The sequence below is a fragment of the Bos indicus genome, chromosome 24 (genome assembly GCF_029378745.1).
Source record: "Bos indicus isolate NIAB-ARS_2022 breed Sahiwal x Tharparkar chromosome 24, NIAB-ARS_B.indTharparkar_mat_pri_1.0, whole genome shotgun sequence".
Taxonomy (NCBI): domain Eukaryota; kingdom Metazoa; phylum Chordata; class Mammalia; order Artiodactyla; family Bovidae; genus Bos; species Bos indicus.
In genome coordinates this window covers 32,712,704-32,738,502 of record NC_091783.1, presented here as the reverse complement: position 1 = coordinate 32,738,502, position 25,799 = coordinate 32,712,704, and the positions used below count along the sequence as shown (strand labels likewise).

Sequence of the window (25,799 nt, the reverse complement as noted above, 5' to 3'; positions counted from 1 at the left end):
ATGGTTCACATACTGTTGAAGCCTGGTCTAGAGAATTTTGAGCATTACTTTTCTAGTGTGTGAGATGAGTGCAATTGTGTGGTAGTTTGAGCATTATTTGGCATTGCCTTTCTTAGGGATTGGAATGAAAACTGACCTTTTCCAGACCTGTGGCCACTGCTGAGTTTTCCAAATTTGCTGGCATATTGAGTGTAGCACTTTCACAGCATCATCTTTTAAGATTTGAAATAGTTCAGCTGAAATTCCATCACCTCCACTAGCTTTGTTCATAGTGATGTTTCCTAAGGCCCACTTAACTTTGTATTCCAGGATATCTGGCTCTAGGTGAGTGTTCACACCATTGTGGTTATCTGGGTCATGAAGAAGTTTATCTGGGTCATGTACATCTATTTTGTATAGTTCTTCTGTGTATTCTTGCCACCTCTTCTTAATATCTTCTGCTTCTGGTAGGTCCATACAATTTCTGTCCTTTATCGAGCCCATCGCTGCATGAAATGTTCCCTTGGTATCTCTAATTTTCTTGAAGAAATCTCTAGTCTTTCCCATTCTATTGTTTTCCTCTATTTCTTTGCATTGATCAATGAGGAAGGCTTTCTTATCTCTCCCTGCTATTCTTTGGAACTCTGCATTCAAATGAGTATATCTTTCCTTTTCTCCTTTGCCTTTCACTTCTCTTCTTTTCTCTTCTTTTCCAGATAATAACGATGGTGTGATCACTGACCTAAAGCCAGACATCCTGGAATGTGAAGTCAAGTGGGCCTTAGAAAGCACCACTACGAACAAAGCTAGTGGAGGTGACAGAATTCCAGTTGAGCTATTCCAAATCCCAAAAGATGATGCTGTGAAAGTGCTACACTCAATATGCCAGCAAATTTGGAAAACTCAGCAGTGGCCACAGGACTGGAAAAGGTCAGTTTTCGTTCCAATCCCAAAGAAAGGCAATGCCAAAAAATGCTCAAACTACCGCACAATTGCACTCATCTCACACGCTAATAAAGTAATGCTCAAAATTCTCCAAGCCAGGCTTCAGCAATATGTGAACCATGAACTTCCAGATGTTCAAGCTGGTTTTAGAAAAGGCAGAGGAACCAGAGATTAAATTGCCAACATCCGCTGGATCATGGAAAAAGCAAGAGAGTTCCAGAAAAACATCTATTTCTGCTTTATTGACTATGCCAAAGCCTTTGACTGTGTGGATCACAAGAAACTGTGGAAAATTCTGAAAGAGATGGGAATACCAGACCACCTGATCTGCCTCTTGAGAAATCTGTATGCAGGTCAGGAAGCAACAGTTAGAACTGGACATGGAACAACAGACTGGTTCCAAATAGGAAAAGGAGTATGTCAAGGCTGTATATTGTCACCCTATTTAACTTATATGCAGAGTACATCATGAGAAATGCTGGGCTGGAAGAAGCACAAGCTGGAATCAAGATTGCCAGGAGAAATATCAATAACCTCAGATATGCAGATGACATCACTCTTATGGCAGAAAGTGAAGAGGAACTAAAAGCCTCTTGATGAAGGTGAAAGTGGAGAGTGAAAAAGTTGGCTTAAAGCTCAACATTTAGAAAACGAAGATTATGGCATCTGGCCCCATCACTTCATGGGAAATAGATAGGGAAACAGTGGAAACAGTGTCAGACTTTATTTTTCTGGGCTCGAAAATCACTGCAGATGGTGACTGCAGCCATGAAATTAAAAGACACTTGCTCCTTGGAAGGAAAGTGATGACCAACCTAGACAGCATATTCAAAAGCAGAGACATTACTTTGCCAACAAAGGTCCGTCTAGTCAAGGCTATGGTTTTTCCTGTGTTCATGTATGGATGTGAGAGTTGGACTGTGAAGAAGGCTGAGCGCCAAAGAATTGATGCTTTTGAACTGTGGTGTTGGAGAAGACTCTTGAGAGTCCCTGGGACTGCAAGGAGATCCAACCAGTCCATTCTAAAAGAGATCAACCCTGGGATTTCTTTGGAAGGAATGATGCTAAAGCTGAAACTCCAGTACTTTGGCCACCTCATGCAAAGAGTTGACTCATTGGAGGAGACTCTGATGCTGGGAGGGATTGGGGGCAAGAGGAGAAGGGGACGACAGAGGATGAGATGGCTGGATGGCATCACTGACTCGATGGACATGAATCTCAGTGAACTCCGGGAGTTTGTGATGGACAGGGAGGCCTGGTGTGCTGCAATTCATGGGGTTGCAAAGAGTCGGACACGACTGACCGACTGATCTCTTTCATCTCTCTCTCTTCTTTTCTCAGCTATTTTAAGGCCTCCTAGGACAACCATTTTGCCTTTTTGCATATCTTTTTCTTGGGGATGGTCTTGATCCCTGACTCCTGTACAATGTCACAAACCTCCTTCCATTGTTCTTCAGGTTGTCTATCAGATCTTATCCCTTGAATCTATTTCTCACTTCCACTGTACAATCAGAAGGGATTTGATTTAGATCATACCTGAATGGTGTAGTGGTTTTCCCTACTTTCTTCAATTTCAGTTTGAATGTGGCAATAAGGAGTTCATGATCTGAGCCACAGTCAGCTCCCGGTCTTGTTTTTGCTGACTGTATAGAGCTTCTCCATCTTTGGCTGCAAAGAATATAATCAATTTGATTTCAGTGTTGAACATCTGGTGATGTCCATGTGTAGAGTCTTCTCTTGTGTTGTTGGGAGAGAGTGTTTGCTATGACCAGTGCATTCTCTTAGCAAAACTCTATTAGCTTTTGCCCTGCTTCATTCTGTACTCCAAGGCCAAATTTGCCTATTACTCCAGGTGTTTCTTGACTTCCTACTTTTGCATTCCAGTCCCCTATAATGAAAAGGACATCTTTTTTGGGTGTTTGTTCTAAAAGGTCTTGTAGGTCTTCATAGAACTGTTCAACTTCAGCTTCTTCAGCATTACTGGTTGGAGGACAAACTTGGATTACTGTGACACTGAATGGTTTGCCTTGGAAATGAAAAGAGATCATTCTGTCGTTTTTGAGATTGCATCCAAGTACCACATTTAGCTTGCAAGATGGTGGAGAGAAGGACGTGTGCTCATCTTCTCTTGAGAAAACTCCAAAATTACAACTCACTGCTGAACAACCACTGACAGAAGAATGTTGGATCCCAGCAAAAAAAAGATACCCAAGTCCAAGGGCAAAGGAGAAGCCCCAGCAAGACAGTAGGAGGAGCAAAATCGCATTTAGAATAAAACCCTATACCTGCCAGAGATGCTCGGAGGGCTCAAACAAAACCTTATGCGCACCAGGAGACTCCATAGAGACTGAGCCAGATCTGCCTTTGAGTGTTTGAGTGTCTCCTGCGGAGGTACAGGTCAGCAATGGTCTGCCGCAGGGGCAGGAGCTCCGGGTGCAACAGACCTGGGTACGGCATAAGCCCTCTTGGAGGAGGTCACCATTAACCCCCTCCACCGAGCCACCAGAACTTACACAGGACTGGGGAAACAGACTGTTGGGGAAACAAAACCTTGTGCGCACTAGGACCCAAGAGAAAGGCACAGGGACTCCACAAGAGACTGACCCAGACTTGCCCGTGAGTGTCCAGGAGTCTCCAGCAGAGGTGTGGATTGGCAGTGGCCTGCTGCAGGGTTCGGGGCACTGGGTGTGGCAGTGTGTGCTTGGGACCTTTTGAAGGAGGTCACCATTATCTTCATTACCTCCACCACAGTTTGGCCTCAGGTCAAACAACAGGGAGGGAACATAGCCCTGTCCATCAACAGAAAATTGGATTAAAGATTTATGGAGCATGGCCTCGCCCATCAGAACAAGATCCAGTTTCCCCCTCAGTCAGTCTCTTCCATCAGGAAGTTTCCATAAGCCTCTTATCCTTCTCCATTAGAGGGCAGACAGAATGAAAACCACAACCACAGAAAACTAATCAAACTGATCACATGGACCACAGCCTTGTCTAACTCAATGAAAGTATGAGCCATGCTGTATAGGGCCATCCAAGACGGACAGGTCATGGTGGAGAGTTCTGACAAAACATGGTCCACTGGAGAAGGGAATGGCAAACCACTTCAGTGTTCTTGCCTTGAGAACCCCATGAACAGTATGAAAAGGCAAAAGACAGGACACTCAAAGATGAACTCCCCAGTTTGGTAGGTGCCCAATATGCTACTGGAAAACAGAGGAGAAGTAACTCCAGAAAGAATGAAGAGACAGAGCCAAAGCAAAAACAACACCCAGCTGTGGATGTGACTGGTGATGGAAGTCAAGTCTGATGCTGTAATGAATACTGCATAGGAACCTGGAATGTTAGGTCCATGAATCAAGGTAAATTGGAAGTGGTCAAACAGAAGATAACAAGAGTGAACATCAACATTTTAAGAATCAGGGAACTAAAATGGATTGGAATGCGTGAATTTAACTCAGATGACCATTATGTCTACTACTGTGGGCAAGAATCCCTTAGAAGAAAGGGAGTAGCCCTCATAGTCAACAAAAGAGTCCGAAATGCTGAGCGCTTGAAACGTGGCTAATTAAAATAAGGAACTAGGACTTCTCCCGTAGCTCAGTGTAAAGGATCCACCCGCCAATGCAGGAGACACAGGTTAGACTGCAGGTCACAGAAGACCCCACATGTTAAGGAGCAACTAAGCCCATGTGCCACAACTGCTGAGCTTGTGCTTTAAAGACCGGGAACTGCGACTACTGAAGCCTGCGTGCCCTGGAGCCTGTGCTCCGCCATGAGAGAAGTCACACAGTGAAAGCTGGCCCTCTGCAGCCAGACAGTAGCCCCCGCCTGCTACAACTAGAGCAATGAAGACCCAGCACAGCTACAAAAATTAAACTAAAAAAAAAAGTTACTGGATTTTTCATTTAACTCTAATTCATTTAAATGTAAATAGTCACATGTATCTAGCAGCAATCATATTAGACAGTAGAGTTCTATACCAACACCTGCTTGAATTTCTCTTCCAGTTTTTATTTCTGAAATATTTTCAAGCTGCCATGAAGGCAATAACTGTAAGGCCAATATTTTTATGATCTGTCTTACACTTTTCTCCCTATAGGCCAAACCTCAAGACAGTGACAGACTGAGGGCTCAGACAAAATGTTTTAAGTTTCTGAAGGCCCCTCCCTGAAGAGGTACAATGGGACCAAGAGCATCATACGACACAGTCACTCTGTGTGGACACTCCCCTATCCCCCCCAATTTCTTCTAAGTCCACTTACTCGTTCAAAAGCATGTTGAGGGAATGAGGTTAATTTTTGTTAATTCAGGTAGTTGCAGAACATTCCAGTCCGAGAGTTCCTCATTTCCTTTAGAAAGCCTATAGACATCTAGAATAGATCTATTTCACAAATTGGTCCCAGTATTTCTCTGCAGCCTAAGAGTCCAAGGACTGAGGGTGTTCTGGAGCCGGTCTACCACAAGCTACAACTCACGCTCGTGTCAGATTTTACCTTTTCTGACCAACCTCCAGAAACTGAGACAGAGGAAAGCACTCAACTTCTGCTAGAAAGAGGTAAGTGTAAACCTGCAAAACCTCAAGTACTTAACACTGGCTGAAACTCTCACCGACTTCAGGTGCTGTAAAAGCTACAAGGCAAAAACCTCATGAGTTTAAAGTTAATGTAAGAACTCAATATTCAACTAAGGAATAAAAGGTACAGTTGTGCTTGATAACTCTAAAATTTGAAAATGAAGCTAAAGAAGAAACATTTCCTCAAGGAAGTTTTTTTTAATGATATGTAACTTAGTATGCTTATATTTTACCTGTAGCTTCCATTAAAAAGGTCTTAAAATTACCATAATCCTGGGAAAGAAGTTGTCATGCCTTGTAAGCCCTTCCAGGTTTTATTATTTACCCTTTTGTTGAAGGTACATAAATAGGGAAGGATTTTTCACTTAAGGAACACTGATTAAAAGTTAAAATATTTTAGCACAGTTTTATTTTTTACTGCCTAACATGACTTTGGCTATAAATATTTAAACCTTCTTTATTTGAAGAGTTTTAATGTTATTTAGATGTTACATGTTACTTTTGCAAAGTTCACCAATCTGAAAATTATGTTTATGGTTGTCATTTTACATATTCGACTTTAAAAGAGAAGGGGTGCTGGTAAGGCAACAGTTAACTTCTGGGGAATGTCTTCAACAAACATGGAAGGGCTCAAATTTTTTCATGTTCCATAATAAGATTAGGGATTCAAAATATCTGAATCTCTTATTTTAAGCTGATAGATCCTTAAGTCAATAAAACTCCTTAGATATTAGTAAACTTAAACTCACTAAAGTTGTTGACATAGAAACATTCAAATTCTCCAATAAATTCATTTCATTTAAAAAAGGATTAAATTGCGTAGGCAAATTCACATGTTCTGATATAATTATTTAAATCAAAACACATTATCCTTTTGTAGTTCTAATTCTTCCAAACCCATTCATTCAAAAGGTACAGCCACAAAACTGATGCCAAGAAAAAAGATACCTATCTCAATTACTTATGTTGGTATGTCTCTGTGGATGAGGCATTGATGTCACTTCAGATGAGGGCCTCTCCATTCATCACTGATGCTTTAACCTTACCTCTAATCAAGGAAGTTAGAGATTACACATGCTTTTAAATGAAACTACAGACCAGGGAAGGTATCACTATGGTTGCATTATTTAAACTCTGAAATATATAGTGAAGTCATAAAGGGCAGTAAGGCAAGCAATGCATGTCTCCCCTCCTGGCAGCAGTTTTCAAAGAGAATGACAATCTGATCACAGCATAAACATGTTAACCAAAAAATATATACGTAGGCACATGCCTATCATTACAGCCTATTTACAGAGATATTTGATCATTATTACCATAAGAGAGACAGTATAACTAGCAGAAGAATATTACTAAAAGAGTAACACTATTTGCATTCTGGACAGAAATCTAAATTCAAAACCTCATATTAAGAAAAATATTCTTAGTAAAACCTGAGTGATCGAGTTAGCTGTACTGGTCAAGTTACATTTTCTACTTACCTCTAAGGATTCCTTCAAGTCTACAGCAGAAACTGCATCGTCTTCTTCATCATCAGTCACTTGGTCTTGGGAACAGTAGTGTGTGCTGTAAGCAGAATGCTCTTCTATTGCTTCCAGCCAGTCCTGAGATAATCCAAGGATTTAAACAGGTGAAATACACTTTTAACTCGAAACACGTATTATGACAACAACCTGAAAAGCATAAAATTTACATGGAGGAAAAAAAATGTTATGGCTTCAAAAAAACAAAGCAGAATATACCCAACAACGAAGTAATGATGCACGTCTCTCGTTTATAACATGTCTAGATAAAAAATTTTCCCAATCCTTTAAAAAACATCATCTGTAAGTTTGCATATTCATTCATATTAATACTGAAACACATTACAAAAACAAAACAATGGGTGGAGAATTTTTCACTTAAGAATTATAGGTTCTCAACCCTGTTGAGTAAGTTATTGCATAATAATACGTCTAGCAACAATTTACTAAGCTGCCTTAAGCACAAGAAATTCAGATCATTTTAAGAGAGCCAAAAATTGCCCTGATGTTTTTTGTTGTTGCTGTTAAGTATCTTTTATTTTTTTTTTAAGGTACTTTGATTTTATTTTTAAACTTTACAATATTGTATTGGTTCTGCCATATATCGAAATGAGTCCGCCACAGGCATACATGTGTTCCCCATCCTGAACCCTCCTCCCTCCCCATACCATCCCTCTGGGTCATCCCAGTGCACCAGCCTCAAGCATCCAGTATCGTGCATTGAACCTGGACTGGCAACTCGTTTCATACATGATATTATACATATTTCAATGCCATTCTCCCAAATCATCCCACCCTCTCCCTCTCCCATAGAGTCCAAAAGACTGCTTTATACATCAGTGTCTCTTTTGCTGTCTCATATACAGGGTTATTGTTACCATCTTTCTAAATTCCATATATATGTGTTAGTATACTGTATTGGTGTTTTTCTTTCTGGCTTACTTCACTCTGTATAATAGGCTCCAGTTTCATCCACCTCATTAGAACTGATTTAAATGTATTCTTTTTAATGGCTGAGTAATACTCCATTGTGTACATATACCATAGCTTTCTTATCCATTCATCTGCTGATGGACATCTAGGTTGCTTCCATGTCCTGGCTATTATAAACAGCGCTGCGATGAACATTGGGGTACACGTGTCTCTTTCAATTCTGGTTTCCTCAGTGTGTATGCCCAGCAGTGGGATTGCTGGATCATAAGGCAGTTCTATTTCCAGTTTTTTAAGGAATCAGTTCAGTTCAGTCATTCAGTCGTGTCTGACTCTTTGCGACCCCATGAAGTGCAGCACTCCAGGCCTCCCTGTCCATCACCATCTCCCGGAGTTCACTCAGACTCACGTCCATCGAGTCAGTGATGCCATCCAGCCATCTCATCCTCTGTCGTCCCCTTTTCCTCCTGTCCCCAATCCCTCCCAGCATCAGTCTTTTTCAATGAGTCAACTCTTTGCATGAGGTGGCCAAAGTACTGGAGTTTCAGCTTTAGCATCATTCCTTCCAAAGAAATCCCAGGGCTGATCTCCTTTAGAATGGACTGGTTGGATCTCCTTGCAGTCCAAGGGACTCTCCAGAGTCTTCTCCAACACCACAGTTCAAAAGCATCAATTCTTCAGCACTCAGCCTTCTTCACAGTCCAACTCCCACATCCATACACGACCACTGGAAAAACCATAGCCTTGACTAGATGGACCTTTGTTGGCAAAGTAATGTCTCTGCTTTTCAATATGCTACCTAGGTTGGTCATAACTTCTCTTCCAAGGAGTAAGCGTCTTTTAATTTCATGGCTTTACTGTTTTTAAAAAATCAGTGATTTACAAAAATATGGAATGTTTGCCCTAAAAATACCTACCTTCTACCTCATTTCTCACAGCATTTCTCAGGATGAAGTCTTACCCTTTTATGAAACGTTAGGACAGACATGGTTTGGATTGTTCAATGTTCTCTGCAAGGCAAAAGTTAATCATTCTGGAAACACATTTTTAGAAAAATTTTTATTTTAAATATCTATTTTTGGCTGCACAGGCTTTTTCTCTAGCAGCTGAGAGCAGGGGTACTCTCCAGTTGTGTGAGGGCTTCTTATTGTGGTGGCTTCTCTTGTTGCAGAGCACAGGCTCTAGGGCACATGGGCTCAGTAGCTAAGGCTCCTGGGCTCTAGAGCACAGGCTCAGTAGGTGTTACATAGGATCTTCCTAGCTGCTGCTGCTACTGCTGCTGAGTCACTTCAGTCATGTCCGACTCTGTGCGACCCCATAGACGGCAGCCCACCAGGCCCCGACGTCCCTGGGATTCTCCAGGCAAGAACACTGGAGTGGGTTGCCATTTTTTCTCCAATGCGTGAAAGTGAAAAGTGAAAGTGAAGGCCTCAGTTGTGTCTGAGTCTTAGCGACCCCATGGACTGCAGCCCACCAGGCTCCTCTGTCCATGGGATTCTCCAGGCGAGAGTACTGGAGTGGGGTGCTATCGCCTTCTCCAGGATCTTCCTAGACCAGGGATCAAACCCGTGTCCCCTGCATTGGTAGGCAGATTCTTATACACTATACTACTTAGGGAAAAGTGAAAGTTGCTCAGTCATGTCTGACTTTTTGCAACCTCATGGACTATACAGTCCATGGAATTCTGGAATACAGGCCAGAATACTGGAGTGGGTAGCTGTTCCTTTCTCCAGGAGATATTCCCAACCCAAGGACTGAACCCAGGCCTCCCACATCGCAGGCAGATTCTTTACCAGCTGAGCCACAAGGGAAGCCCAACAACACTGGAGTGGGCAGCCTATCCCTTTTCCAGCGGATCTTCTCGGCCTAGGAATTGAACCAGAGTCTCCTGCACTGCAGGCAGATTCTTTACCACCTGAGCTATCAGGGAAGCCCACTACTAAGAGAAGCCCCTGGAAAACAAATGCTTTTAACCCCTTACGTGATTTATAAAAAAACAAGGTAAGTTTACAATACTGCCTTGATCGAAAGGAATAGGCAGTCTCCATTAAATAACTACACAATGAATTTTTGTCACATCAATCCCAATTTTCTTGCTTGCTGCTATCATTCAAATTACCACAAAGAGAAGCTGAGTCTACAGTGTAATAAAGCAGAACACCTGGGCTGGAGCCAGGCTCTGTCGCTGGCCAGCTGCAGGACCGTTAAGAGGGCACTTCAATCTTACCTCGCCTATAAATTCAGGGGCAGAATGAATAATCATTTAGGCTTTTTCCTAAAACCACTAGGGGCAAAATCTTAAAAGAAGAGAAAATACCTGCAGGTACATGTTGATAAGGAATTAATTCATAAGCCAAATTTCAAAAGTTTTATATCATCACTCCCATTAAAAAGGCATAATCAACAAGATGTTAATATTGAGCCTATTTGATATTCTTTATGTCCTTAAATGTTGTTTTATGAAAGACAAATCCATAAAATTACCTCTCTTGTCTGCTGAAGGCTGTTCTTGGGAACCCTGAAGCTATGAACAGTGTCATCGAAGCATTTAATAAAGAAGAGGCAGCTATCAGTGGATTTTACCTTGGATAAAAAGAAGTCAGTAAGACAATACCATTCATGCCCATAAAACAGAACCCTTAAATGATCTACACATAAAACCAACACTATTAACATGACAATAATACCCAAGTAAACACTTAAAATAGAAAAAAGTGATAACGTTGGGAGTATCAAATGCATTGTAGCTTATCTACATCAAGTCTGGCTTTCATATGCTTCATTACTCAAAGTAAATACTAATAATATACACTAGGTATATAGTTTTTCCCTCATCCTATTAAATATTTAGCATAGCATGCACTTGGGCTATAAAGTCCTTCAGATACCAGAGCTCCAGTTTCTTATTTCATGCCACTCTCCTGAACCTTTTGTTTGATGTGAGTATAGAGAATGAACTGAGTGTAAAAGCGTGAGGAGTAGAAAAGAAGAGCTGAAGTCTGAACAAGGGCTGGCCAACTCGATGGGAGAGCACATCACCTTACAACCAAGTTCAGCTTCCCAAGTGGCTCAGATGGTAAAGAATCCGCCTGCAATGCAGGAGACCCAGGTTCGATCCCTGGGTTGAGAAGATATTCTGGAGAAGGGAATGGCAACCCACTCCAGTATTCTGGCCTGGAGAGTCCCATGGACAGAGGAGTCTGGTGGGCTAGAGTCCATAGGGTAGCAAAGAGTCGGACACAACTGAGCAACTAACACTTCCAATCCTCAAGACTGTTCACTGAGGTAGCACAGTCCTGGGGGGAGACACAACAGCAGCAAGTACATACTTGGATAAGTCTGTCTTTGGAAATTAAGAAAGCAAAGCTAGGCAGCCATGAATACCAGAGACAGTAGGGGAGTCCTCCAAAGGAAACAGAGATGGGATTCCCCAACTCTGTTCACATCTCTTACTGATACACAGAAAATAGATACCAAGCAGTCGCTGAGATACCGCCTAGCTGAATGCAGACCAGAGCCACTGTATGAGAAACAGTTTACAATCAAACCTAGCCACGAAAATGATCTGAAACAATGGAAATTACCTTCAATGGAGAAAAATAATAGGATCCAGGATCTCTAGAACTGAACTTTAGTGATACAATCCAAAAAAGTGGACCACAATCTCAAAAGAAATTCTATTAAAAGGCAAAAAATGTCAGAATGGTTAACAGGGACCCAAACATATACTATCTACAAGAGACAGAAAATAAATATAAAGATATAGTAGGTGGAAAGTTGATACAAAAAGAGATACTATGTAAACAATAACCATAAGAAGGGCTGAAAGGTTATATTAATATCAAACAGAATAGATTTCAAAACAAAACACATTATTATAGGAGATAAAGATGGCCACCAGAATAGACAAAAGGGTCAATTAATCAAGAAGAAAATAATCACAAATATGCATGTGAACAATAACAGAAATAAATAATGCTACAAATATATCTGGAGTTTAAACACCATTCTCTCAGCAACTGACACAATGAAAAAAAAAAAGTCAGCAAGACACAAAAGATCTAAACAGCACTATCAACCATCATGCCTGAATGTTTATAGGACATGCCAACATGAGCAAAATACACGTTATTCTCTAGTGCATTCTCCACAATAATCCATATGTAGAGTCATCAAGCAAGTCTCAATAAATTTGACAAGATGGAAATCATATAGAAAATGTGCAATGACCAAAATGAAATTATAAATCAAAAACACAATCATGAAAACTCCAATTATTTGGAAATTTAACAACACACTCCTAAACATCCATTGGTTCAAAGAAGAAATCACAACAGGAATTAGAATATATTTTGAATTGTATAGTAATTTGAATAATCTAACCTACAACCTTAAGAAACTATAAAATAGAGCAAATTAAGCCCAAAACATGGAGAAATTCTTTAAAATGAACAAAAATCAATGAAATAGCAAAAGCCTGAGAAAAATTTCGATGAAATCAAGAGAATGAAATCATAAGAAAAATTTCAATGAAATCAATCACTTCGAAAATAAAAGTGACAAAGTGCTAGGCAGATTGATCTTTGAAAAAGAGAAGACATAAATTACCAATATAAAAAGCAAAAGAGTGTACAACATTACCTATCACACGGACATTAAAAACACAAGGAAATATTACTACCCTAAGTTTCATAGCCAAAGGAAAAGAAAGGGACAAATTCCTTGAAAGACAAAAATAACAAACACCAAGCCAAGGAGAAATAGAAAATATGAATACCCTATAGCAACTGAACAAGTCAAATTTGTAATGACAATCCTCTCCCCACTACACATACACACACCCCCACCCCCTGGCCCTTGTGACTGCACAGGCAAATTCTAGCGAGTATTTAAGGAAGCAGTAACCTAATCCTATACAAACTCTTCTAGAAAACTGAAAAGGAACATTTTCCAGTTCATTATGTGAGACCAGATAATACCACTGGAGAAATACAAACACCACAGGAGAAATATAAACCAGTATCCATCGTGAACAAAAAAGCAAAAATTCTTAACAAAGTATTTATGAACAATATATTAAAATGGTAATATATCACAACCTCCTGACATTTGTCCCAGAAGTGTAAGATTGATTTTAACACCCTAAAGTCTATCAATATAATCATATTAACAAAATGAGCACAACTATATGGGCATTTTGATAATATGGGAAAAGCATTTAATAAAAGTTCAACAGATTTTCAGAATGAGGACTCTCAGTTAACTAGGAAAGGAAAAAGGACTTACTCAACCAGATTAAGGGCTTTATATGTCGAAGCCCTAATCCCCAGTGAAACTACATTTGGAGATAGGGCTTTTCATAAGGTTTTAAAAGGGGTAATTAAGGTGAAATGAGATCATAAGGGTGGGATCCTAGTCCAGTATGACTGATGTCCTTACAAGGAGAGAAAGAGGAAGCAGGGATGCCTGCACACAGGGAAAAGCCATGTGAGGACACAGCAAGAAGGCCGCCACCTACAAGCCAAGGAGAAATGCCTCGGGAGAAACAGATGCCTCAATGTCAGAGCTAAAACTGTAAAATCCTTGTAAGAAAACATGGGAAGAAAGTTTCATGGCCCTGGACTTAGAAGTGGCTTCCTAGATGTGATACCAACAGTCCAAGTGACAAAAGAAAAAAAACATAAATTAGACTACACAAAAAATGAAAACGTCTATGCAAAGAACATTATTAGCAGAGTGAAAAGACAACCCATGAAATTGGAGAAAATACTGCAAATATTTAAATAAAAAAATAAATATTTAAAAAAAAATGTTCCTGATAAGGAGAAAATATCTGGAATAGACAAAGAACTCCTACAACTCAACACCAACAAGGAAAAAAAAAAAACCTGATTAAAAAATGGGCAAGAGAATTAAACAGGCATTTCTCCAAAGACAATATACAAGTGGTCAATAAGTACATGGAAAGATGGTCAATGTCACTAACAATCAAGGCAATGAAATCAAACTATAGTTAGATGCCATTTCATACCTACTCGAATGGCAAAGAAACAAAACCCTCTGAAATAAGTGTTGCAGTGAGGATGTGGGGAAAGTGGAGCAGTGTTGATATGCATGTAAAATGGCGCAGGTGCTATGGAAAACAGTACCGAAGTTCCTTAAAAAATGAAAAATAGAATCACCACATGACCCACCAATTCCACACCAAGGTTTACATCGAAAAGAAATGAAAGCATCTGATGAGACATTTTCACACTTATGTTTATAGCGGCAGTATTCACAACGGCCAAAAGGTGGAAACAATTCAAACATCCATTAGTAGAGGAACAGATAAAGATAATGTGGTCTATACGTAACAGTGGAATATTATTCAGCCTTAAGAAAAGAAATCCTGTCACATGCTATAACATGGATGACCCTTAAGGACATTATGCTAAGTGAAATAAACCTGACAATTACTGTATAATTGTATTATATTAATTGTAATTATTGTAATGTATAATTGTATAATTACTGTATATCCACTCAGCTGAGATATCTGAAGTAGGCAAAGCACAGAAACAGAAAGTAGAATGGTGGTTGCCGGGGGTGGGGGTATGGGAAACAGAGAGGTGCTCTTACATGTGTATCAAGTTTCAGTTCTGCAGGATAAGAAAGTTCTAGAGATGTGCTGGACAACAAAGTGAATACAGTTAACACTGCTGCTGCTGAGTCGCTCAGTCGTGTCCCACTCTGTGCAACCCCATGGACTGTAGCTCACCAGGCGCCTCTGTCCATGGGGATTCTCCAGGCAGTGGGTTGCTACTGGAGTGGGTTGCCATGCCCTCCTCCAGGGAATCTTCCCAATCCAGGGATTGAACCCAGGTCTCCCACATGGCAGGCGGATTCTTTATCAGCTGAGCTACCAGGGAAGCCCAGAGTTAACACTACTGAACTAAGAAGGTAAGCTTTACATTATGTGTATTTTACTATAATTTTTTAAAAAAGAAATTTATAGATGTAAATATCTATATTAGCAAAGAAAAAAGGTCTCAAATCAATGACCTAACCATCTACCTTTAGAGTCTAGAATGTAAACAGAGCCTGCCTCATAGTGGTCACTCACCTAATGCCCATTACCTTCAATGGATCCATATGGGTTCATAAATGCAGGCTTTAAGCAGATGTTTATAGAAGAAGCAAAAACTATATACAAGGTGAAGTGTAACATAGCAGGATCTAAGCAATTCTAAAGAAATTAAAGATCAGGAAATTTTAAAAGGATCAGGGGAACAACTTCTGTCATTTTTTAAGGTAGACAAGAATGAGAAAGAACAATGACCAAAAAAAGAAAGAGAAAGAACCCAACTGAGGAAAAACCTGAGTTCAATAAATGAATCAAAAGCTGGAACAGATGAGAATGGCTGGGAGGCACCAACAAAAGAGAAGTTTAGATGGCTGAGAGTAGACAGCACCTCCCTGGCCCTCTGGTCCGATGCAAGGGAGAAAGAGGTGTGAGGACACTAAGGGGCCAGGTGTGTAAGGAGGCCAGACTGCAGGCGCAGGTGACCAGGCCTGTGACTTCTCCAGGGTGGTGCTGCTGCTCCCCAGGAGTGTTCACACAGAAAGGTGGGTGCTGGGGTTTTTGTTGTTTTTCTTTGTTTTTGTTTTTAAATGGTGCTATCAGTTAACTTTTGGCTGTGCAGTATGTGGGATCTTAGTTACCCGACCAGGGATCGAACCCACACCCTGCGCAGTGAAGTACTGGAACTGCGGAGTCTTAGCCTCTGGACCTCTGGACCACCTGGGAAGTCCTGAGTCCTGTGCTTTAAAAAAAGGGTGCACCGCTGTGGCATGCCGACAACCCTAAAGAAACTGAAGCAGCAAGCTAACAAGTGTGTCCAGGCTCCAGTCTTAGACTAATCTCCATGGAGGAAAAACTCTTTTCTCCTGGCTGGTAAAAGTAAAACAGCCAGATGGGATTATGGAGAACCTAAACATCCTGATTTTGATACAGGCTTTAAATTTTACCACCAGAAAAATTTTCATTATCCAGATGTACCCATGTTCAAAGACACACACACGTACATGCACATATATAGATATCTTCGTGCATACACATGTGTTAATATATACACATACACATATATATACATACACATACAAAATGGTAAACATTCTGTATAAATGTTTTTGGATCATGCTTCTCTTATCCCACAATACACAGACTTTTTTAAAAAGTTGATTATAGTTTTTAAATGGAATTCCACAACTTTACTTGTTCTCAAGTAAAAACATATGCAGTCATCCCTCGGTATCTGTGGGCGACAGACATACGAGTAGAATACCAAAATCTACGGAAGCGCAAGGCCCTTATATAAAATGGCATAGTATCTGCACACAACTCTGGCTTGCTTTAAATCATCTCCAGAGTATTTATAATACCTATTACAATGCAAACGCTATGTAAATAGTTGCTGGTGCATGGCAAATTCAAGTTTTGCTTTTTGGAACTTTCTGGAATTAAGTCACAAATAGGGAGGGCCAAACTGCACACATGCTTTCTACCCCAAGATTTTACAAAGCGGCTTATTCCAATGACTGAGCGCAATCACTCGCAGGACTGAGTTCACAGTTTAAGCAAAAGATGCGTGTGTCATCCTACCGTGCAGACTGCTTGAGTTAGGTGCTTGCATCCCTGGCGATAAGTATTATGGACTGCATCGGGCCTTCAAAATAAATATAAATTATCAAGGCAAAAGGAAAAGAGATCAGTGAAAAGTTTTAATCATTCAAAATGTAGATGCTGAAACTCAAGAAGTATTAAAGATCATAATACTCACTGTTTCCTATACCATGAGAGGACTCCATGTTCTAACACTACCCAGAATAACCTCCAGCCAAAAAACCTGGAACTCTAAGGGAAAAACAACAAAGATTTTTCCAAGCTGATACATCTAGATTCAAATGCTTGACTGATAAAAAGTAATTAAGTTATGATAGTTCTATCTGAGCCTTTCATCTTGACAGTACCACTGCACACTCAAAAATGATCAAACGTTACCTAGAAACTGAGTGCAGAAATGAAAACATACCCTACCGAGTGACAGGAACAGAAGCAATGCCGTATTGGTAAGATCAACAATGAACACGGTTTATAGTTCTGACAATACTATGCTAGGATATTTATAGGGAAATGTGTCAGTTGTGGGCTTCAAAGACAATTTCCTCAAAGTTCTGAAAGAGCTTCTAAAAAAGGAAAATTATCCTAAATTTTATACACTACAGACAGACATGTACATAAATATATAGAAGGAGCGTTTTCAAATGCAGAAGAAATGACGTGCTCCAAAATAGTTAATTCTAGAAAATAACTGAACTCTAAAATGCAAAGAAGTGTTTATAACCGGAAAGATTTTACATGTGTGTTCTCTGACAATTTAAATATTAAATTCCTCCTGAGTCTTCTACAGATCAATGTTCATAACAAAAATGATAGTGTAATCCTATGCTTAAGAAAAAACATCCCTCCACTCTGCTCTGTACAAACCTGGCCACCTAACAGTGTCAGACCAACACAAGAGATGGTAAATTGCTACGATCACCAGATGCCTAATGAAGTCCAGCAGTATAATAATGGTTTACATCATAAGATCAAATAATTACTAAATCACATACTTCAGAAAATAACACCAACAAATTTTAACAAGGGATCACCTAAGAAATCTTTTTTCCAGGTATTATAATTAAAAACGCATTCCAACCTACCTTCCAGAGAGGACCCTCATATCGCTTCAAAGCTTTGTGTACGATCTATTTAAAAAAACACGTTTTTGTTAAAAGCACATCTATGTGTTTCAAGAACCCCAATTTTTTTTCTACATATACAAATGCAATCCATTACCACATACCTTATTACCAACAAGAACATGTTTCATTTCAGCACCCTGGGCAAGATCAAGAGGCTTCTGATCTGTGTAAAATACAAGAAAGAAAGCCATCAAGAGCTTAATTCTACTATAAAACTGATGCTGCTATGACAGCACATAATAATCTTTCCTATTCCATCAACTACGACCCAAATCACCTACCTGAAGTTGCCATCTCAATTCTTTACAGCCTCTTTTTCAGTAACTATTAAGCCAGCAAATCAAACTAAATTCTGAACACTCTGGATAAGTTCTGTGATCGTTCAGGCTTTCTTGCCAAAAGTCAATCCGTCAGTTTCCTATTGCTGTTGTAATTAATTACCCCTGCAATGCAGGAGACGTAAGAGACATGGGTTCAATCCCTGGGTGGGAAGATCCCCTGGAGGAGGGCACAGCAACCCACTCCAACATTCTTGCCTGGAGAATCCCATGGACAGAGGAGCCTGGCAGGCTACAGTCCGTAGGGTTGCACAGAGTCAGACAAGACCGAAGCGACTTAGCACGCATGTTGTGGGTTAAAACAATACAAATGATTCCCATGCAGCTGGGGAGGTCATGAATCCACACTCAGTTTCACTGGTCCAATAACCAGGGCGCTGGTGGGGCTGCCATCCTCTGGAGACTCTTGGGGAGCATCTCTTTCTTTGCCTTTTCCAGAGGTCGCCTACATCCCTTGATTTGTGGTCCCTCCCTCCATCTTCAAAGTGCATCATTCCAACCTCTGTTTACATTTTTTTCTCTCAATATTCTGATCCTCCTGCCTCCTCCCCAAAAGGAAGGACCCTCGTGATTACACTGGGCCGACCTGGAGAATTCAGGATTCTCTATCTCTAGATACTCAACTAACCACATCACTGGGGGAGCATCATTTAGCTCATCACAGCTGCTCTTAAGCTATCTCGCTGGAGAACAGGTGGCAGAGACAACTCACAGACTAAGTCTGTGACGGTCCACAACTGAGGACAAAAGGAAAAAGGGTCACAGAGAATGAAACCAGCAAGGTGCCATGGAAACTTTCTCAAGCTCACACACACATGCACTCTGTGTTTTACCAAATGACAAAAGCAGAATTTGTGTGTAAATTAATGAGTTCTGAAGTGAGCTGAGTCCTATGTGAAGGATGCAAAACAATCACCTCGTACCCTCAAGAGTTTCCAATTCCTAGAGAAACAAAAGTGAAAGTGTTAGTCGCTCAGTGGAGTCCGACTCTTTGCGACCCCACGGACTGTAAATCACCTGGCTACTCTGTCCACGGAATTCTCCAGGCAAGAATACTGTAGTGGGTAGCTATTCCTGTCTCCAGAGGATCGTCCCCAACCAGGGACTGAACCTGGGTCTCCTGCATTGCAGGCAAATCCTTTACCATCTGAGCCACAAGGGAAGCCCAGAGAAACAAAAGATATTTACAAAAAAAAAAAAAACCCAGGTCTTTGAAGAAATAACCTATCAGACTGGAACTCTATTTACACAGGAAGTGACACATTCTATCAAATAAACTTTCTCTAAATACCAATCACCTGGTATGTGTAGGACAATTTTTTGTAAAATTGTCTGCTGCTGCTAAGTCATTTCAGTCGTGTCCGACTCTTTGTGACCCCATAGACGGCAGCCCACCAGGCTCCCCCGTCCCTGGGATTCTCCAGGCAAGAACACTGGAGTGGGTTGCCATTTCCTTCTCCAATGCATGAAAGTGAAAAGTGAAAGGGAAGTCGCTCAGTCGTGTCTGACTCTTCCCGACCCCATGGACTACAGCCCACCAGGCTCCTCCATCCGTGGGATTTTCCAGGCAAGAGTACTGAAGTGGGGTGCCATCGCCTTCTCCAGTAAAATTGTCTAAGGAGTCTATTATATGACAATATTTCAGGCACTTGGGATTCAGTAGTGAACAAGACAGAAAAAAAATTGGGGGGGGGGAGTGATATAGAAAAAGGGAAAGACAAACAATAAAATGGAATACAGCAAATAATAACCCAAGCTAAGACAAACCCAGACAACATACTAAAAAGCAGAGACGTCATTTTGCTGACAAAGGTCTGTAAACTCAAAGCTATGGTTTTTCCAGGTGTCAAGTATGGCTGTGAGAGCTGGACCATAAAGAAGGCTAAGGGCTGAAGAGCTGATGCTTTTGAACTCTGGTGCTGGAGAAGACTCTTGAGAGTCCCTTGGACAGCAAGGAGATCAAACCAATTAATCCTAAAGGAAATCAATCCTCACTATTCATTGGAAGGACTGATGCTGAAGCTCCAATACTTTGGCCACCTGATGCAAAGAGCCAACTCATTGGAAAGACTGATACTGGGAAAGACTGAGGGCAGGAGGAGGAGGAGGCCACAGAGGGTGAGATGGTTGGATGGCATCACTGACTCAATGAACATGAGTTTGAGCAAACTCCAGAAGATAGTAAAGGTTAGAGGAGCCTGGCATGCTGCAGTTCATTGGGTTGCAAAGAGTCAGACAACTCAGCAACTAAACCACCACCACCCACGCTATGCCAACATTTTTAAGTGAATGTTCTGAAAAAGAATGACTGAGATGCCACTTCAGATTGGAGACTAGAAGAGTGATGGGGAAAGTCCTTCTGAGGGAGGATGTTTAAACTAAAGGGGTCCAGCCTTATGAGAAACCAGGGGAGAGGCCCTGCAAGCAGAGGCAACAACTGATGCAAAGGCCCTGAGGTAGGAACAGCTAGGTGGGCGAGAGAGAGGCAGAGGGCGCGAGAAGTCACATCCTGCGAGGGCCCGTTGTTCGGAACAGTTAGGTGGGCAAGAGAGAGGCAGAGGGCGCGAGAAGTACATCCTGCAAGAAGTACATCCTGCGAGGGCTTCCTGGTAGGAACAGTTAGGTGGGCAAGAGAGAGGCAGAGGGAGTGAGAAGTCACATCCTGCGAGGGCTTGCTGGTAGGAACAGTTAGGTGAGCAAGAGAGAGGCAGAGGGAGCGAGAAGTCACATCCTGTGAGGGCTTGCTGGTAGGAACAGTTAGGTGGGCAAGAGAGAGGCAGAGGGAGTGAGAAGTCACATCCTGCGAGGGCTTGCTGGTAGGAACAGTTAGGTGAGCAAGAGAGAGGCAGAGGGAGCGAGAAGTCACATCCTGTGAGGGCTTGCTGGTAGGAACAGTTAGGTGGGCAAGAGAGAGGCAGAGGGAGTGAGAAGTCACATCCTGCGAGGGCTTGCTGGTAGGTCACATCTTTGTGAACCAGTACAAGGAGTCTGGGTTTTAGCCTAAATATGATGGAAAGCCACAGAAAGGTTTTAGCTAAAAGAATAACATGATCTGACTTATGTTTCAAACTCTGTCAAAGTGTGTTAAAAGACCTTTTCAAGAATATCTGGGGAAATGTGGACTTTAGCTATTTGATGATTTTTGAGAAATTATAAAATTATTAACAGGATAGTGCCATTGTGGCTATTTAATAGCTCTATTGAGAGAATTCACACACCATATAATTTACTCATTTAGAGTGTACAATTCAATGGTTTTTAGTATATTCACAGAGTTGTGCAACTATCACGTTACTTTTTTTAAAGAAGACCATATCTTATAAAAAAGAATTTAAGTATTTATAGACAAAATAATATGACATCTGGTGAGTGGATTATTGATAATGCCTGAGAGAGGATAATTTTTACATCAATTATACTCTTTTTTAAGCTCTGATAATTTCTGTAATAAAAAGTAAAAAAAAAAAAAAAAAAAGATCACTACAGTGCCTGTGTGGGAAAAGCTTGTAAATGTGGGCAAGAGAAAAGCAAGGATACAAGTTACAAAGCAAAGGTCCAGGTGAAAGATACTAGTCACATACAAACAGCTCATGCAGCTCAACATAAAAAAAAAATAAAAATGGGTGGAAGATCTAAATAGACATTTCTCATAGGCCAAGAGGCACATGAAAAGATATTCAAAATCAGAGAAATGAAAATGAAAACTATAATAAGATATCATCTCACACTGGTCAGAATGGCCATCATCATCAAAAATCTACAAATAATAAATGCTGGAGAGGGTGTAGAGAAAAAGGAACCATCCTACACTGTTGGTGAGAATACATGTTTGTGCAGTCACTATGGAGAACAATATGGAGGTTCCTTTAAAAACTAAAAACAGACCTACCATATGATCCAGCAATCCCACTCCTGGGCATGTATCTGGATAAAACCCATAACTCAAAAAAGATACACGCACCCCAGTGTCCACTGTAGCCCTAGTTACGACAGCCAGGACATGGAAGCAACCTAAATGTCCATCCATAGAGGAATGGATAAAGATGTGGTACATATATACAATGGAATACTACTCAGCCACAAATAAAGAATGAAATAATGCCATTTGCAGTGACATGGATGGTCCCAGAAATTGTCATACTGAGTGAAGTAAGTCAAAGAAAGACAAAAATCATATGACGTTGTTTATATGTGAAATTTTTTTAAAAATGGTACAAATGAACTTATAAAACAGAAATAGTCACAGGTATAGAAAACAAATTTATGGTCACCAGTTCAGTTCAGTTGCTCAGTTGTGTCCAACTCTCTGCGACCCCATGAATCGCAGTCCTGTCCATCACCATCTCCTGGAGTTCACTCAAACTCACGTCCATCGAGTCAGTGATGCCATCCAGCCATCTCATCCTCTGTCGTCCCCTTCTCCTCCTGCACCCAATCCCTTCCAGCATTAGAGTCTTTTCCAATGAGTCAACTCTTCGCATGAGGTGGCCAAAGCACTGGAGTTTCAGCTTTAGCATCAGTCCTTCCAATGAACACCCAGGGCTGATCTCCTTCAGAATGGACTGGCTGGACCTCCTTGCAGTCCAAGGGACTCTCAAGAGTCTTCTCCAACACCACAGTTCAAAAGCATCAATTCTTTGGTGCTCAGGGTGGGTAAATTGGGGGAATGGGATTGACATACTCACACTGCTAGAGAAAGATAACTAATAATCTACTGTAGAGCACAGGGAACTCTACTCAATACTCTGTAATGACCTATATGAGAAAAGAATCTAAAAATGAGTTGATATACGGGTATGTATACCTGATTCACTTTGTTGTACAGCAGAAACTAAAACATTACAGATCAACCATACTACAATAAAGATTGACTTTAAAAAAGAGATACTGGTGGCTTGAACTAGAGTGTTAGCAGCAAAATGGAGACATCAGTAGGTATGGAGAAAAGTACCTGGGTTTGAGATTTATTTTTGAGGTAGATTTATCAGACTGCTGATGGATAAAACTTAGACTGGCCACAGATTACTTTCTTGGGAAAAAACTTTTTAAAATGTTAACTGAGCAACTGATAATCACTTTAGGTTTTCTAGCCAGCACATACAAGGATGTCTTCTGAAAAGCTCTAGCAACTTGTTATTTTTATTCCATCTACAGCACACTTTTGAGAAACTATTCCTTTAGGTAGAGAGAAAGACAATGTGATTTCTTTCACAGAATTCTGTCCTAACACCAAAAATAAATTCTGAACTCATGCCAACCAGTTGAAGTCCCATACAGAGCCCTCATTTCCGGATTCTATGTCCACAGTACCTAGCACATCATGAAAATTTAATAAAATGTTTTTTGGACTGAATGAAATAGCTTTCTTTCCTGGTTGGGCACCATAACCAGCTATTTCAGAATTGCACCGCCTTTTATCAACCACAACAAAATAAAGTAGAAAACAGGAATGATCCTGTTTTTAAATTTTCGCATGATACAGACTTGGCCCTTAATGGGAAAACCAAATACAAATGTCAACACGCCTCAAATTAATTTACAAAGAATGCAATCTCAATTAGGGGCCAACGGCATTTTTACTAAGAACCTAAGAAAATTACAGCCATTTGGAAAAACAATTGAGGAAAGACTGTCAAGGAAAATCCTCAACAAAGAATAGTACGGGGAAAGATTACCAGCTAATAAAACCTTAAACAAACAAACATTAAAAGTGCTACACTGGTGAAGGAAGGTAGAGATGAGGCAATGAGTGAGTACAGAGAACACACAGTCAGTGCTTCAAGTGGATGAGAAAGGGGCAACAGAGCAATGGAAGAGGAATGGATGGACGCTTTGATGAAGGCTGCAGAGGCAAGTGATTAGCAAGTTGAGGGTCTCACATCCTAAGTACATGCTCACATCACCTTTTCTGCTCAAAACCCTCCACACTGGCCAGCAGGGCTGAGCCTCTAGCTACTGTCTGGAGGTACCACTCTCCCTGATGAGCACCTTCTAGGCACCCAGGCAGCTCTCTTCCTCAAATATGTCAATTGCCCGCCTACCCTGAGCTTTCACACTGGCCTCTCCTCTGCTTTCACTGCTCTTCTGCTTGAATCCCTCACCAGGGCTCCCTCCCGTCCTTGGTCTGGCTCTCTGCTCAAGGTCACTTCAGAGCGACCTTCCCTTCCCTCCCTGCTTCCCAAAACAACAGCCCCACTGACTCACCCTCTATTCCCTTTGGCCTGTTTTATTTTTCCGCACATCACTGCCCGACACTGAACGTGTTTTTTGCTTTGTCTGTCTCCTCCCACCAGAACACAAGCTCCAAGAGCGTGGAGACAGACTTGTTCACTTTCGGGTCGCCAGTAAGTGCCACAGCAGAGGCTCGGCATGTGCTGAATAAACGTGCCTCAGACTCACTAGGGGAGAGCAGAATTGGTATACCCCAACTGCTACCTAAGCTCAGTGGTTTCAGAAGAAATCAAAGAGGAGGACCAACAAGTTTGGCTTAAAACATCTTTGTTTTAAAAGACTTGGAAAATTTAGTCATAAAAAATACAGAAATTATCATTGTTCTTATCGCTGAAGGTTTGGGGACATGGAGCACATTATATTCACACAAAATACTACGCAGAAGGCGAGCTATGAAGACCATGCTTCCAAGAATAACATGGAAAACTGCTGATGCTTAATATAAGTAGGTTTTTAATATGTCCACTCTATTTACAAGCCATAAACTAGAATGGTAAATACTGTCTTAGGTGTTTGCCGGCCCATACTTACCACCATCCTCTGGGCACCCTCTGCCCTTTCTACACCCCACAGGGGAAGACCCCAGTCACTGTGTGTGTACCTCCACCCAACTCCTATTGGCTGTACCAGTGGTGGACACCTAACAGAAGTGGGCGCCATCACACCGCCTCCCACTTAAAACTCAGGTTAACAGATAATGATCCACCGAATGTAGCTGCCAGGCGGCCATCTTCCCTCATGTACACCGGAAAACAAGAGAGCTCATCTGCTAAGAGACAGAAATGAGGGGCCACACAGTGAAGAGAGACACGCATACCATGAGTGGCAGCCCCCTTGGGGCCTAACAGCATCCTGTTTATTCCATGCCCTCTGATGGTGAACAGCATTTCCTGTTTTGAAATACAGAGAGATACCTCTGTATTCTTATATTAATAACATATGATCCTTCTTTTGCTTATACTCTCGAGTTGGTATCTATTATTTAAAATTTTAAAAATCTAGTCTACCATAGAATAGCGACTAAAACCTAAATCTTTGGGTGTTTGGGTAGAGGTGATTATTTTTCAGTGTCTTCATTTTCCTCATTTTGGCCACAAAAAAGCAGCATGCTTTGAAACTTTAAAAAATGCTCAAAAATAGGTATGAGAATAAATTCGAATGGTATATAATATGCCAAAATACCAGAGGCTGTATTGTAGTAATTTATGTTCTGTCTCTATTTTTAAAACTTCCTAAAATGCAGACACTATTACTCTTATGGTAGTAGAATGTGGTAGTTGGACTATAAAGAAGGCTGAGCACCAAAAGAACTGATGTGTTCGAATTGTGGTGCTAGAGAAGACTCTTGAGAGTCCCTTGGACAGCAAAGAGATCAAACCAGCAAATCCTACTGGAAATCAACCCTGAATACTCATTGAAAGGACTGATGCTGAAGCTGAAGCTCCAATACTTTGGCCACTGATGCGAAGAGCTGACTCATTGGAAAAGACT

At 41.0% G+C, this 25,799-nt stretch overlaps 1 protein-coding gene across 6 annotated transcripts in view; it reads right to left on the bottom strand.

The window, feature by feature from the left end:
• OSBPL1A (oxysterol binding protein like 1A) overlaps positions 1-25,799 on the bottom strand; it is a 226,820-nt gene that overhangs the window by 150,420 nt on the left and 50,601 nt on the right. For 5 of the 6 annotated variants that reach the window (XM_070778804.1, XM_070778801.1, XM_070778802.1 and 2 more), the window contains 6 exons: positions 17,841-17,902; positions 17,698-17,742; positions 16,773-16,846; positions 16,595-16,658; positions 10,435-10,533; positions 6,979-7,101 (listed from right to left, as the gene is read on the bottom strand). In XM_070778804.1, the coding sequence (XP_070634905.1) occupies positions 6,979-7,101; positions 10,435-10,533; positions 16,595-16,658; positions 16,773-16,846; positions 17,698-17,742; positions 17,841-17,902 (467 nt within the window). Of the gene's footprint in view, positions 1-2,460; positions 2,479-6,978; positions 7,102-10,434; positions 10,534-16,594; positions 16,659-16,772; positions 16,847-17,697; positions 17,743-17,840; positions 17,903-25,799 lie in introns of those variants that run through there. The other variant, XM_070778806.1, reaches the window with a different exon arrangement.